The sequence below is a fragment of the Prunus mume genome, linkage group LG7, assembly GCF_029339155.1.
Source record: "Prunus mume cultivar Tortuosa linkage group LG7, ASM2933915v1, whole genome shotgun sequence".
Lineage (NCBI taxonomy): Eukaryota > Viridiplantae > Streptophyta > Magnoliopsida > Rosales > Rosaceae > Prunus > Prunus mume.
In genome coordinates, this window is record NC_142704.1 from 6,258,451 (window position 1) to 6,272,239 (window position 13,789).

The 13,789-nt window shown below is 36.7% G+C and overlaps 3 protein-coding genes across 3 annotated transcripts; all 3 read right to left on the reverse strand.

The window, feature by feature from the left end:
- Nucleotides 1–524: 524 nt before the first annotated feature.
- LOC103338199 (protein SIEVE ELEMENT OCCLUSION B-like) lies at nt 525–4,103 on the reverse strand. Its single transcript, XM_089041885.1, has 6 exons — nt 3,884–4,103; nt 3,625–3,723; nt 2,931–3,351; nt 2,368–2,516; nt 1,787–2,266; nt 525–1,609 (listed from the first exon to the last, which is right to left on the reverse strand). The coding sequence occupies exons 1-6, from the start codon at nt 4,031–4,033 to the stop codon at nt 989–991; spliced, it is 1,920 nt and encodes a 639-aa protein (XP_088898011.1). The 5' UTR covers nt 4,034–4,103; the 3' UTR covers nt 525–988.
- Nucleotides 4,104–4,879: 776 nt separating this feature from the next.
- Nucleotides 4,880–9,325, reverse strand: LOC107881571 (cyclic nucleotide-gated ion channel 1-like). The gene is given in 9 exon segments (XM_089055901.1): nt 4,880–5,586; nt 5,679–5,734; nt 5,737–5,923; nt 6,121–6,232; nt 6,520–6,803; nt 6,946–7,149; nt 7,330–7,783; nt 8,108–8,247; nt 9,185–9,325. Coding segments are annotated over 8 exon segments (1,872 nt in total). The 5' UTR covers nt 8,167–8,247; nt 9,185–9,325; the 3' UTR covers nt 4,880–5,070.
- LOC103338195 (cyclic nucleotide-gated ion channel 1-like) lies at nt 9,099–12,565 on the reverse strand. The gene is given in 8 exon segments (XM_089055900.1): nt 9,099–9,726; nt 9,853–10,098; nt 10,324–10,435; nt 10,769–11,058; nt 11,217–11,236; nt 11,239–11,419; nt 11,605–12,088; nt 12,415–12,565. Coding segments are annotated over 8 exon segments (1,938 nt in total). The 5' UTR covers nt 12,474–12,565; the 3' UTR covers nt 9,099–9,180.
- Between the last annotated feature and the right edge of the window lie 1,224 nt (nt 12,566–13,789).

Genomic DNA, 13,789 nt, shown 5'->3' on the forward strand with positions numbered 1-13,789 from the left:
TTTTAGTTTTTAGTTTTCATTTTTTGTATTAGAGTATAGAGGAAAAAGAGAATGATGATGAGATTGAGAGAGATGATGAGAGGAAAGGATGAGAGGAACGAATAACAAAAGTGAAAACAAAAACTTGAAAGTAAAAACAATTTCAAATAGATTTTAGTTTTCATTTTTGTTACTTATTCCTCCCATCTCATCTTCCCTCTCGTTCCCATCTTTACTCTCATTCGCACTTTCATTCTCTCTCTGTTTTACTCTATACTCTAGCACAAAAAATGAAAAATAAAAACTAAAATTGAAATAGTTATCAAACAGGCCCTAAAGCTCTTCTTATAAGCTCTTCTTATAATTTTATGGACCGAAATCTCTCTTTTCTTTTAACTATTCTGTCAATATCACCTTAAAATTTATAATGCATTGTGTGATTGGGCGGAATATTTTGTTGAATGCTATTGCAACTTATATTGCTGTCTCTTTCGTACAACTTCCCTTAGAACACGAACCCATGTCGTATAAAGTCATAAAAAAGAAAAGTAGACCAAAATGAATTAACAAGTGAACAAATACATAAAACCTTAACAACGTGCACCCTGCACTCTCCTAATCAATAATCAAAATCTAATCAGGCTCTAAGTTATAGAAGCTGAAGGAGTAACATCTTGAATTGCAGTTGCACCAGTATGCTGCTGGTTATCAGTGTTATTGCTAGACTGTGAAGTAGAAGCTACTATTGAAATTCAGAGGACCAAACCAGCACAATTATTTATAACAGATCTTAGATTTCCATATGATTTTTTCACAATGTATACGCATGTCAATCGTTACAGCAGCGGTACATGACCAACTTCTCCATCTCGCGGTCACGTTGTTTGCAGATCAATCTGTCACAAGAAGGACTAATTTAGTGCAGTGATGTGGGGTGCAGATCCCATATGGTTTTTTCAAGTCAAAACAGAAGATGATAAACCCCATATCATGCTGAACAAAATATATTTCAATAGTGACAGCAGCGGTAGATGATGAAATTCTCCATTTCACGGCCACACTCCGAGCACTCCACTCTGTCTGGAATGTCTGGACCGAACCCTGGAATGATCAAACGGATGCAGTGGTGCAGCGTGTGGCGCTGTATCTGTTCATCTTTGAGTGTAGGCACGAAGCCTGATTCAGCAGCTTTATTTTTCCAGGCTTCAAATTCGTCCAAAGTGTGCAGAGTGAGCTGTCCATTGGCTCTGGCCGTCTCATTTGAGCCTCTCCACACCATAACCCATCCTTGGTCACTTCCATCATAGCTCAGCAAAGTCATGACCTCCTTCAGTATCTCATCATTCTCTACAGTCTTGTGGTGTTTCACCTTGGAGCACCGCATGCTATCCATTCGGGACCAAAAGAACCAATTGGATGTGTAATCAGGCCAGAACCGGCTGAGGTTCTCTGTTTCAATGACTTTGTTCACTTTCCTGATCCGCTCCCTGGTTGCTGTACTTCTTCCTACATAAAGCAGTTCTAAGGAGATACCAGCAAGTCCTGCAACAACTTTTGCTCTCACCGTGAACTTCCGAATCCATTCCAAATCATCACCTCCATACAAGCATATATATTTCCCTTTCTCGATCTGATAAAGCAAAAAAGTTTCCACATTATCTTTAGTTCTTCATGAATTTTGACTTAATAAATGGATACATATGAATGTACGAAAATGTTATCTAACTTAAGTACTCTCGATTGAATGTAATGTATGGTTCACATTCACAGTCTGTCAACATATTATGCCGAAGTTTCTAGCACTTACCCAGTCCAGTATGATTGGATCAATGCCATCGGCAACGAGCTGGAGTCTCCAGCTCTCTGCATTCCACAGTACCTGCTCTTTCTCATCAGTGAAAGGGAAAGCCACGTTGCCCCATACCCACAGCATGTGGACAGCATTCAGGGAGGACACCCTTCCTTGTGGATCCAAGGACACTATAATCATCTTCTTGTCGAAATGCCAATCGTTTCTGATGAACTTGATCACCGGTGGCTCAATTATTCGAGGGTCGTGCACTGCGTACCACGGCATCTTTGACTTTAGTTCCTCAAATCTAAACCGTTTTGCTTCATCCCAAGTGGTTGCGTCCACAACGGGAAGCCAAACAATCTCATACTCAACTCCTGCCCTGTTCTGCCGTTCTTTATAGATGTGATCAAGAATCACAATCTCTTCATTGCTCAGACTAAGATCGGATATCAAGAGTAACACTTGCCTCCCCCTTAGCCTTTCAAGATTGAACTTTTGGTGCCAATCGAAATGATGTTAAGTAATGAATCAGTTTTAGGAAAAAGGAATATGAAGAAGTCAGGGAAATGCAGAGAAGAAGATATGAATAATACCCTTGACTTGCTTGTACCAATTTCGAGTGGTCGTGTATCAGCCTTCTGTGAAATCAGTGCCTGTAAATACTTGACATTGTCCAGGTCCTGGTGGGGGCCTTGGAAAAGGCATATCAGATTTTTATAATATTCCTCATGTCGCATCTTCTCTGCATCCCATGGTGAATTTCGTTCAGCATTTTATCAACTGTAAGGTGTACTTTGAAAGGAAATGTCAAGAGAAGAACTTGTTTTTGATGATCTTAATTGAAAAATTGTCATCAGCAAATGGTACATTCATGTAGCATGCAGGTGTGTAGTTCTAAAGTTGAAAATCCAAGGGCTCACCGATATATGGATGATATTTATCAAGCAAATCAGCCAAGTTTGTTAGTTCCCATGGGATGTCGTCTTCATTTTCATAAAAGTGGCTTGGTAGTTCCCCTGAGTACTCCTCGGTTGATTTGGTGTACCTAAAATGAGCAGGACAGAGGTGCTGTTAGTTTAGGCAGATTTTGAAATGATGAATTGGATGCATGCATCATGGTTTCCAAATTCCAAAAGGGTAGCAGCTGCTTGCTTACTCATCTCCGCTGCGTTGAGTGAGGTCGGAGATATGAAAGGCACAAGCCAGTATGCCTCGAAGGACAAGACACACAGCGAGAAGAATGTCATTTGACAGAGGGGTGTGTTTTTTGAAATGTAGTTGGACTGGATCAGCTCAACGTACTCGACGAAGCACTTGGTAACTTTGATGATGGACTCGGTAATGTTGTCAATGGCCTTAAGTTGAGATTTCACTGATAGTTGCTTCAGGATGGCCACATACTTGACTGATGGGTTCTTAATGCGAAGCTGAGCCATAAGCCGGAATTCTCCATTATACACAGCAAAAGCAGCTAGAGTTAGCACCACTTTTGTTTCCCATGTATAGCACTTAAGGGTCCTGATTAACTCCATCATACTCGCATCCAAATCACCGCCACCTGAGCATTGGCAACTTAGCTGCCAGAACATGGACACACTGTGCTTACTGATTTGTAGATTAATTGCATAAATGATTTACTTAATAGAACGAAGAACACACAATGTTAGATTGACCATATATAGAAGATAATAATGAGGAAGAGATGAAAATGCAGCTTTATTCGGAAATCGAAGAATTGAACATAGAAATCTGGTTAACAGTGATCACAAAGGCATTAACCCAAAACGACAGTAATAGAATACATGTATATATATTATATATAATTACAATTGAGATGGAATTCAATTAACCTCGGAATATATCTTTTGTATGGGATAACACAATCCTAGGAGCAAGTCATCTAAAATGGTCAAGTCCTGCGCTGTATCTGCATAATTTCCAATACCACCCTGCACCAGAAGTAAAGCAACTTTGTGACCAAAATAAAACTATAGTACTATAATGATTGATTATAATGCAATTCTGTATTTTGTATATGGAACTAGGCTTAATTAAGTATTTAATTAGCACAGCTAACGCAAATGAGATCAGTAGAGAATAAATTAATACAATTACAAGGCCATCAGTGTCCTGATGAGTAAGAGTTTGATGAAATATTTCATCAATGAGTTGAAGAATTGGTTTGACATTGACAATGCAGGATTCGGAGGGAGCGTGAATGGCCTGAATTCGCCTCACCCACGGCCCTAAGGTGGTCATAATTTTTGAACTTCCAAATGCCTAGGAGGAGCTAGAGTGGGAAACTAACTTGGTTTAGTTTTTGAGTGGTTTCCATAGTAAGCCTTATATATAATTAATGACATGGGGACGAATTTAAAGCCCTGTGAACAAGTATATACCTTGCTTGCTAGCAACAAGTTCTCAAATTAAAGTTAAAAAGTCTAGATATATATGCACTTTGTAATCATTTGTCAATTATTCCATCTGCTTACTTTCTTACTGGTGTGAATCATACGATCAGTATTTTAAATTCCTTCATAAGTAAACTGTAAGCCTCGAGTCCCAAACCCTTATATAAATCCTCTACTCATTTTTCGTTCTTATATCTTTGTGATTGTGTTTAAAAAGAATTTCAGTTTGAGTTTGATTAGGCATTTTGGATTTAAAGAAGTAGTATTTATCAATATTCTAAGGGACATTCTCCAATAAAGTTAAGGATTGGTTACGTACTTCTAATCCTGGCCCTTGGATTGCATCTAAGAGGATACCAACACATTTAATGAATGCAATCCAATGGCCAAGATTAGAAGTATGTAACCAATCCAGAACTTCTCCCATATTCTAATGCATACAACATATGTGTATGTTATTAATTATGAGGAAACTCTCTACTTTTAGAAATTCAGAGGATCAAATTTATTGTTATTTTGACAAAACATAATAGAAGTAAATGCTCTTAACCTCTTGAGCTACAAACTCCTATCTGAGTGCTAGAAATCTTAAATGTGGTACTCTTGTATATGGAAAATCAGTTTGACTTTGTACTTACTTATATTATAGCCATAACAAGCAATGAAAAGCTATAGAAACAGAGCAACGAAAACATGAAGAAGACTGTTATTTCATTGCTTTTCTGAATCGAATGAATTGTACATCAGTAATCTGATTTTATATGTAACAGATAGCAACTTTCTTACAGAATTGATTCAGACAATCTTATTTCTATTTACAACTCCAACTAATTCTAAACTGCTGTTAACAGAATTACTCCTTTGCAAACTTCCTTGGAGATGCTCTTATCCTTGAGGAGGCTCAATGCTTCTTCGCTTTCTTGCGCGACGAAATGCTGTTTGTATGGTTATAACTGCAAATAATTGCTTCAACTGCAGCATTTGAGAGCCGGTCAAATTCTCGAGATTAATTCCCTTGGTAAATTGCCACCGGAAATATTTGGGGATAACATGATTCTTTAAGTCCTCAGCCGTGAGAGTAAATGCTTCAACTCTTGTTTTGGACCGAACATTTTTATCCGAGATGGGTAATTCAGTGGAGGGTGGAAATTTTGATGCCCAAGTTATAAGTTCTTCTCCGTAAAAATCACCTTTCTCAATACACTTAGGTTTTGAGGGGTGGTTTTTCCCTCCACTGCTAGTTGTGTAGGTCCGAACAGTCCCTTGCGTGATCAAGAGTAACATTTCAAGGGGCTCCCCCTCTCGAATGATAAAGCTGTCCTTAGCATAGATCATTGGCTTAAAACACTCAAAGATTTCTTTCAACTCATCCCGCCCTTGGATCTCTTGAAGCTTCGGAATCTATATATATATATCACGAGTTTAATTACATGTAACGAGTTATTTTATAAGTCATATAAAAAAAGAATGACAAGAGGGTATGTATGACTCACTTTCCTTAGCGTTGCCAAGCAAAGACAGCACTTGACATAGCTTAAATATTCCGGGGAAGAGCATAGAGTATCTCCACATGACCATTTTTGTTTTGTTCAAATAGTCGCTGTACATTTTCCATGATCCTTGCTTTCATGGTCTTAGGCAAGCCATTTTCAGATAACCACAATTCTACCTCAAGAGCTTTCAATTTCATCTTCCGTCTAAGCTTTTCTGATGTTGTGGTTGACAACTGCATATATGTCTGCTCCACACAATAAGTTTTTTCATCAAATTTTGATCATTTGAAGGAAATTAAACCAAAAACTGAGATCCCAGGAAACCTATATATACATGTATAGATACTACTGAAAACGAAAAAAAATAAAAATAAAAATAAAAATTTAAGGCTAACTTAAGCCTAATTAAGGAAACAAATTTATATATTCAGAATGTACTAACCTGTAAATTTCCAATGAGATATAAAAATAGTAGGAGACCAATTATAGAAATAAAAACTGCAAATAGGTTTTCCCATGCGTAGGTGCTAGTCTCAAGGTTTTGCCCAAAAGAACTGCAGTAATGAAATGATGAAACTTTTCAGAATAAGATAACCTATATATATGTAAAGGATATTGTATTTTAATATTATCTAAACTACAAGAAGGGGCATTCGAACTCAGGTGCCAAGAAAGGAGCACATCCGTTTTAGTAAACTTGGCTAAGCACGTATGCATGCAAAGCAACAAATTTGTTTATGACGTATCTCAGTAAAATTCATTTTTTCTGTAATTATTGTCATAATATTCACATGCAAGAATTAAGATTATATATATTAAACCGATAATTATGCGTACAAACCTCAGATTAAGTAGACCCCACCAAAAGCAATACAAAAACTTCTCTGCAAAATCTGTTGACTGTAACACCCCAGACTGAACGGCGTCTTTAAATATACCAAAATCGAAAAAAGTTGCATGTGATGGCTTTATAGGGCATAAATCATTTAAAACTCTGATATTTCTCGGAGAAGGGTCGTTACAGCTAAAAGTTTTAGGCTCACATCCTTTTTCACTTCTGCATGCATATTGCCAACAAACTTTCTCTCGTTGAATAGCAAAAAAATACCAAAGGGCTCCGATTACCTATAAGACCAAAAAAGTTAGTCAATGAATATTGGAGCTGAGAGAAAACTACATTTGAAAGATATTTAAACTAAAAATTTAACTCCATTTTATTTCAATTTTTTGAGCATTTAAAATTAATTAAGATAATATTAAAACTTACATGACTGGCAAGAATGTACAAGAAGAAATTGAAAAAACTTTTGACCCATGTGCCCGGCTTTTTAGTAGCCTTCTTACGTTCATGACACAATCGGTAGATGGGAAGAACTCGTGGCACATATTGCAACACAAGAAGAAAATTTAGAAACTTCATTGTTTTCGATGATCTTGAGCCCTTCATTTTTGAAAATATGGAAAGTACTACCTGGAAATAAATAACGGGGACCATTAAGGCAATTGTTGAATCTAATTATTGTATGACAAATGTTTGATTAATGAGTTTGAGAGTTAAAACCTAAAATCTAAGCTCGCTCTAAAGTAATCAACCATGACAAGTAGAGAAATTGGGAAATAAATCTACTTCACATATAAAACTAAATCTTACCTGTGGGGCGGGTAGAACAGCTAAAATGTCAAGTAGGACGTAAGATTGCAAAATCCTCTTAGCTTTTGCCAGAACATTCATACTCATGGATTTACTTCTTCTCAAAGGAACTGCCTCCTCTGCTTGTGTTGCCCTAGCTTTAGGTCTAGCTAAAATTCGATGCATCAGGTCGGCAATGTAGAAGAGATCTGTTAACGATCGTAAAGCAAAGGATATTGCCTTCAACCTTTTGTCCAATTTGAGGCACTTCCTATCCTCCTCAACGATAGGGATGTAAAAGAACAAAGGATCGAGTAAGACAGCCAACACACATGATACTACAAATATGGTGTTCCACCATTCTTGAAGGAATGACTTTGGTTGATCAGGATATTCGATGACAGATTTAAAAAACGGAACTAGTGCTATTCTCCGATGCTGGATAGGTCTTTGTTTGATCGAATGTTGTTCACTACTGAAAAAAGACAAAGCAAATAATGTATTGCTCCCACTAGGTAGAAGAAACATGAAAAAATCGTGATTGAGGGGTTTTCTCTTATGTAACTATATGTCACTCAATGAGAGAGATAAACACATAAATTCCATAGAATCATCTCATAAGAGTTTTTCTCGTGAAGAAAAGAGTTGCACTAGGACCACCCGTATTCAAGAGTTTCATGTTGTGAGTAGGCAATTCAGGAATCTTTTTAATTTTTTTATGAATTCTTTCTTACAAAACAAAAAAAGGGATATGGTATAGCGCAATGTACATAGTGAACGTTATGGATAAAATCCTAACCTGGCAGTGGCAGGTTTCTCTTCCACAACTAAACGTGTTTCTTCTTTCCTATTAGCCATGACTTAATCACTCAAGCCTTGTTTATGATGCACCTAAGGAGCTTTTTAAAATCTCACAAAGTTCTGAATGTGGAACCCTCCCTGCAAAAATGGAGAAATGAAAGTTAGAATATTTATATATTGGACCAACCTGGTTGCTTTCATTTAAGCACTCTTAGTATGCCTTCATGAAGATGTAGCCATTTTCTTTAATGAGCCCTTAACATCTAAACAAATCAAAACACAGAACTAGTGAGTGTTGTACTACTTAAATTAAAATACAAGATGTATGAACGAAGATCTGGCCAATTATAAAAGTGAAGCTTGCACAACAGTAAGTAGAGCATACATACTGCGTAAACACGATGATGAATCTCTTTATAGGAATAAGGGTACATTGCGCCCGTGACCCCGAAGAAGTCTCTCCCCCTTCCCATTTTGGACTGAGGATGGTATACCTTTTCTTATAGGCATCTAAGCCTTACCCATAATAAGCGATGAAGATGGTATCAAATTTAAAGCCCTGTGAACAAGTACATACCTTGCTTGCTTGCAAGAAGTTCTCTAGTTAAAGTTAAAGCCAGGGATGCATTTTGTAATGCTTAGTTTCTTTTTTGAACTAAGGCATATATCCCTCGTCATGTCATCTTGACAGCTGCTTACTTTTTAACCTGTATGAAACACATGCATGATCTATTTTTTAACTTCCGTTCATGATCAAGAAAGGAATTATGACGCATCTAGGCCATGCATAAAATCCTTGCGTAAGCAACATCTGTGATGGGTGAAATAGGATCCTCTACTATAGCCAATTAGGAAGGCTATCACGTTGACTGCATGTAATGTTTTTGTCTTCATTGCAGTCATTGTAATTATGAAGCTTAATATGGAAGATCAGATTGACTTGTACTTGGCAAGCAATGAAAAGCTATAGAAACAGAGGAACCGAGAGATGAAGAAGAAGAATCTTTATTTCATTGCTTTTCTGAACAGAATGAATTGCACATTTTTATATGTAAGAGAAACTCATCTTTCTTACAGAATTGGGACAGCTGACATGGACCGAGTTTTCATTGGCAAGGCTGCAGGCTTCTCCGCTCTCTTGCGGCGACGAAATGCTCTTTGTGAGTTTATAACTGCCAATTCTTTCAACTGCAGCATCTGAGAGTCAGTCAAATTGTTGAGATCGATTCCCTTGGTAAATTGCCACCAGAAATATCTAAGGAGCACATGATTCTTTAAGTCCTCGGCCGTGAGAGCAAATGCTTCAACTCTTGTAATGGACCTAACATTTTTATCCGAGATGGGTAACTCAGTGGAGGGGGGAAATTTTGATGCCCAACTTATCAGTTCTTCTCCATAATAATCACCTTGCTTAATATGCTTAGGTGTTGTGGGATCCTTTTTTCCTCCGTTACTAGTTGTGTAGCTGCGAACAGTCCCTTGCGTGACCAAGAGTATCATATCAAGGTGCTCGCCCTCTCGAATAATAAAACTGTCCTTAGCATAGATCACTGGCTTAAAATGCTCACAGATTCCTTTCAACTCTTCTAATCCTTCGATGTCTTTAAGCTTCGGAACCTATATATGTAACGAGTTTATTCCCTCCTTTACAAGTCATAGTATACACCAGAAACGATTGCTCATCAAACCAAAAAGTATATAGAAAGAAAAGAGAAGTCACAGGGAAGTACATATGTAACTTACTTTCCTTAGAGTAGCCAAGCAGAGACAGCGCTTGACATAGCTTAAATAGTCCGGGGGAAGAACAGAGAGGATCTCCACATGAACATTTTTGTTTTCTTCAAGTTTTCGATGTACATTTTCCATGATCCGTGTCTTCATTGTGTTAGGGAAGCCATGTTCAGATAACCACAATTCTACCTCAAGACCTTTCATTTTCATCTTCCGTCTAAGCTTTTCTGACGTTGTGGTTGACAACTGCATATATGTCTGCTCTACACAATAAATTTGTTCATCACATTTTGATCATAAAACCCCACATAAACTACTCATTTATGATCACTTGAAGGAAATTAAACCAGAGTCTGAGATCCCAGGAAACCTAAACAATGTATATACATGTATAGATTATAGATACTACTGAGAAAGAAAAAGAAAAAAGAAAAATAAGGCTAATTAAAGAAACAAATTTATATATTCAGTACATATACTAACCTGTAAATTCCCAATGAGATATAAAAATAGTAGGAGACCAATTATAGAAATAAAAACTGCAAATAGGTTTTCCCATGCGTAGGTGCTAGTCTGGAGGTTTTGACCAAGAGAACTGCAGTAATGAAATGATCAACTTTTTAGAATAAGATAACATATATATAATTTTTTATTTATTTATACAAACAATATTGTACTTTAATCTAATCTAAACTACGGGAGGGGGGATTCGAACTCGGGTGCAGAGAGGGAGCACATCCGCTTTAGCAAACTTGGCTAAACCCATATGTATGCAAGATAATATATTTGTTCATGACATTCTTTCAGAAATCAGAAGTATTTGTTAATTTTCGATGACTTTCAGTTGAGTGTAAAATCTTTTTTCTCTTTAATTACTACTCAAATGCAAGAATTAAGATTATATCAAACGATAATTATGCGTACAAACCTCAGATTTAGGAGACCCCACCAAAAGCAATACAAAAACTTCTCTGGAAAATCTGTCGACTGTAACACGCCAGACTGAATGGCATGTTTAAATATACCAAAATCGAAAAAAGTTGCGTTTGATGGCTTTATAGGACATAAATCATTTAAAACTGTGATATTTCTGGGTGAAAGGTCATCACATTCACAGCTAAAAGTATTAGGTTCACATCCTTTTTCACTTCGACAGGCATATTGCCAACAAACTGTCTCTCGTTGAATTGCAAAAAAATACCAAAGAGCTCCGATTACCTATAAGACCAAAAAAGTTAGTCAATGATTATTGGATTTGGAGTTGAGAGAAAACTACATTTGAATTGAAAGATGCTTAAACAAAAAATGTAACTTCAAATTTTTTTTTTTCAACTTTTTGAGCATTTAAAATTAATTAAGATAATATTGAAACTTACATGACTGGCAAGGATGTACAAAAGAAATTGAAAAAACTTTTGACCCATGTGCCCGGCTTTTTAGCAGCCTTCTTACGTTCATGACACAATCGGTAGATGGGAAGAACTCGTGGCAGATATTGCAACACAACAAGAAAATTTAGAAACTTCATTGTTTTCAATGATCTTGAGCCCCTCATTTTTGAAAAGATGGAAAGTACTACCTGGAAATAAATAAGGGGGACCATTAAGGCAATTGTTAAATCTAATTATTGTATGACAAATGTTTGATTAATGAGTATGAGAGTTAAAACCTAAAATCTAAGCTCATACGGCTCTAAAGTAATCAACCATGACAAATAGAGAAATTGGGAAATAAATCTACCTCACATATAAAACTAAATCTTACCTGTGGGACGGGTAGAACAGCTAAAATGTCAAGTAGGATGTAAGATTGCAAAATCTTCTTAGCTTTTGCCAGAACATTCATACTCATGGATTTACTTCTTTTCAAAGGAACTGCCTCCTCTGCTTTTGTTGTCCTAGCTTTAGGTCTAGCTAAAATTCGATGCATCAAGTCGGCAATGTAGAAGAGATCTGTTAACGATCGTAAAGCAAAGGATATTGCCTTCAACCTTTTGTCCAATTTGAGGCACTTCCTATCCTCCTCAACGATAGGGATGTAAAAGAACAAAGGATCGAGTAAGACAGCTAACACACATGATACTACAAATATGGTGTTCCACCATTCTTGAAGGAATGACTTTGGTTGATCAGGAGTTTTATCAGTATTGGTACTATTATGTCCTTCATCTTCGATGGCAGATTTCGAAAACGGAAGTGCTTTTCTCCAATGCTGGATAGTTCTTTGTTGGATCGAATGTTGTTCACCCCTGAAAAAAGACAGCAAATAATGTATTGCTCCCACTAGGTAGAATAAACATGAAAAAATCGTCATTGAGGCTTTTCTCTTATGTAACTATATGTTGCTCAATGAGAGAGAGAGATACATAAATGTCATGGAATCGTCCCATAAAAGTTTTTCTCGTGAAGAGAAGAGTTGCACTAGGACTGCCCGTATTCAAGAGTTTCATGTTGTTAGTAAATCAGGTACAAAACGAAAAAGGGATATGGTATAGCGCACTGCACATTGTGAACGTTATGGATAAAATCCTGGAATATGTTTACAGTGTGATGGTTTAAAGTTAAATAAACTAACCTGGCAGTGGCAGGTTTCTCTTCCACAACTAAACGTGTTTCTTCTTTCCCATTCGCCATAACTCAACCGCTCAAGCTTGTTTATGATGCAACCAAGGAGCTTTTCAAAATCCCACAAAGTTCTGAATGTTGAACCCTCCCTGCAAAAATGGACAACTGAAAGTTATAATATTTATATTGGAACCTGGCAGCTTTCATTTAAGCACTCTTAATTACTACAACGGCAAGTAGAGCCTACTACGTAAGCACGATGACGAATTTCTTTATAGGAACATAGGTGCATTAATGCTATGCACCCCATGCATTAATGCACCCATGACATGGAGATGGTATCAAATTTAAAGCCCTGTGTACGAACAAGTTCATATACCTTGCTTTCTTGCAAGTTGATGCTAGGTATTCATTGTGTAATTATTATTTCTTTTTTAAACTAGGGCATATATCCCTCATCATGTAACTTTGATAGTAATTTTTCCTGCTTACTTTTTTTACCAGTGTGAAACACATGATCAAATGTTTAAATTCCCTCTCATAAGACTACAAGAAAAAGGGTCAGTAAGAGCACCTTCAAGGGAGATGTCATATACCAAACATCAAATATAAATTTGATGGCGGACGTGGCAATTTGACATCTTAGAGCATCTCCAACCGATATATCAAATATGCCACATAAACATTTAACAAAAAATGACATCTCACATCACTCCAATCGATATGTCAAAGCTGATGTGGAATGAAGGCTGGAGGTTGAGATGCTATTTTTGACATCCCAAAAGCAAGATGTCAAATGAATATTTTATTATTTTTTCTTTTCTTTTCTTTTTAATTAAAAATGAATCAACACTAAAATGTAATAAAATAATAATTTAATTTGACATATCGGGTGGAGTGTAGAGCTGTATAAGATGTCAAATTGCCACATCAGCCATCAAATTTAAATTTGATGTTTGGTATTTGACATCTCCCTTGGAGATGCTCTTACATAGCTTTACACTCCACCTGATATGTCAAATTAAATTATTATTTTATTACATTTTAGTGTTGATTTATTTTTAATTAAAAAGAAAAAAAAAATTCATTTGACATCTTGCTTTTGGGATGTTAAAAATAACATCTCAACCTCTAGCCTTCATTCCACATCGGTTGGAGTGATGTGAGATGCTATATTCTAGCCGTTAAATGTCTATGTGGCACTGTTGACATATTAGTTGAAGATGCTCTAATAGCATCAACCACAAAAATCGAGCCATCCCTAAACACTGCCAAACAAAAACCGCATAAAATTCAATCAGACATAAAATTTTCTGGACAAAGTTGATACCTTTAGGCCTGAGGAACATCCCAGCCCAAATGCACTCTCTTTCGAGGGCGACAAT

Bases quoted from the DNA above. Each gene is read 5' to 3' on its own strand.
- LOC103338199 (XM_089041885.1), bottom strand. From the start codon at position 4,033: ATGACCACCTTAGGGCCGTGGGTGAGGCGAATTCAGGCCATTCACGCT. The intron at 3,352-3,624 runs GTTAATTGAATT...ATGTTCTGGCAG, and splicing joins TACAAAAGATATATTCCGAG to CTAAGTTGCCAATGCTCAGG. The intron at 2,267-2,367 runs GTATTATTCATA...TGGCACCAAAAG, and splicing joins TTGGTACAAGCAAGTCAAGG to TTCAATCTTGAAAGGCTAAG.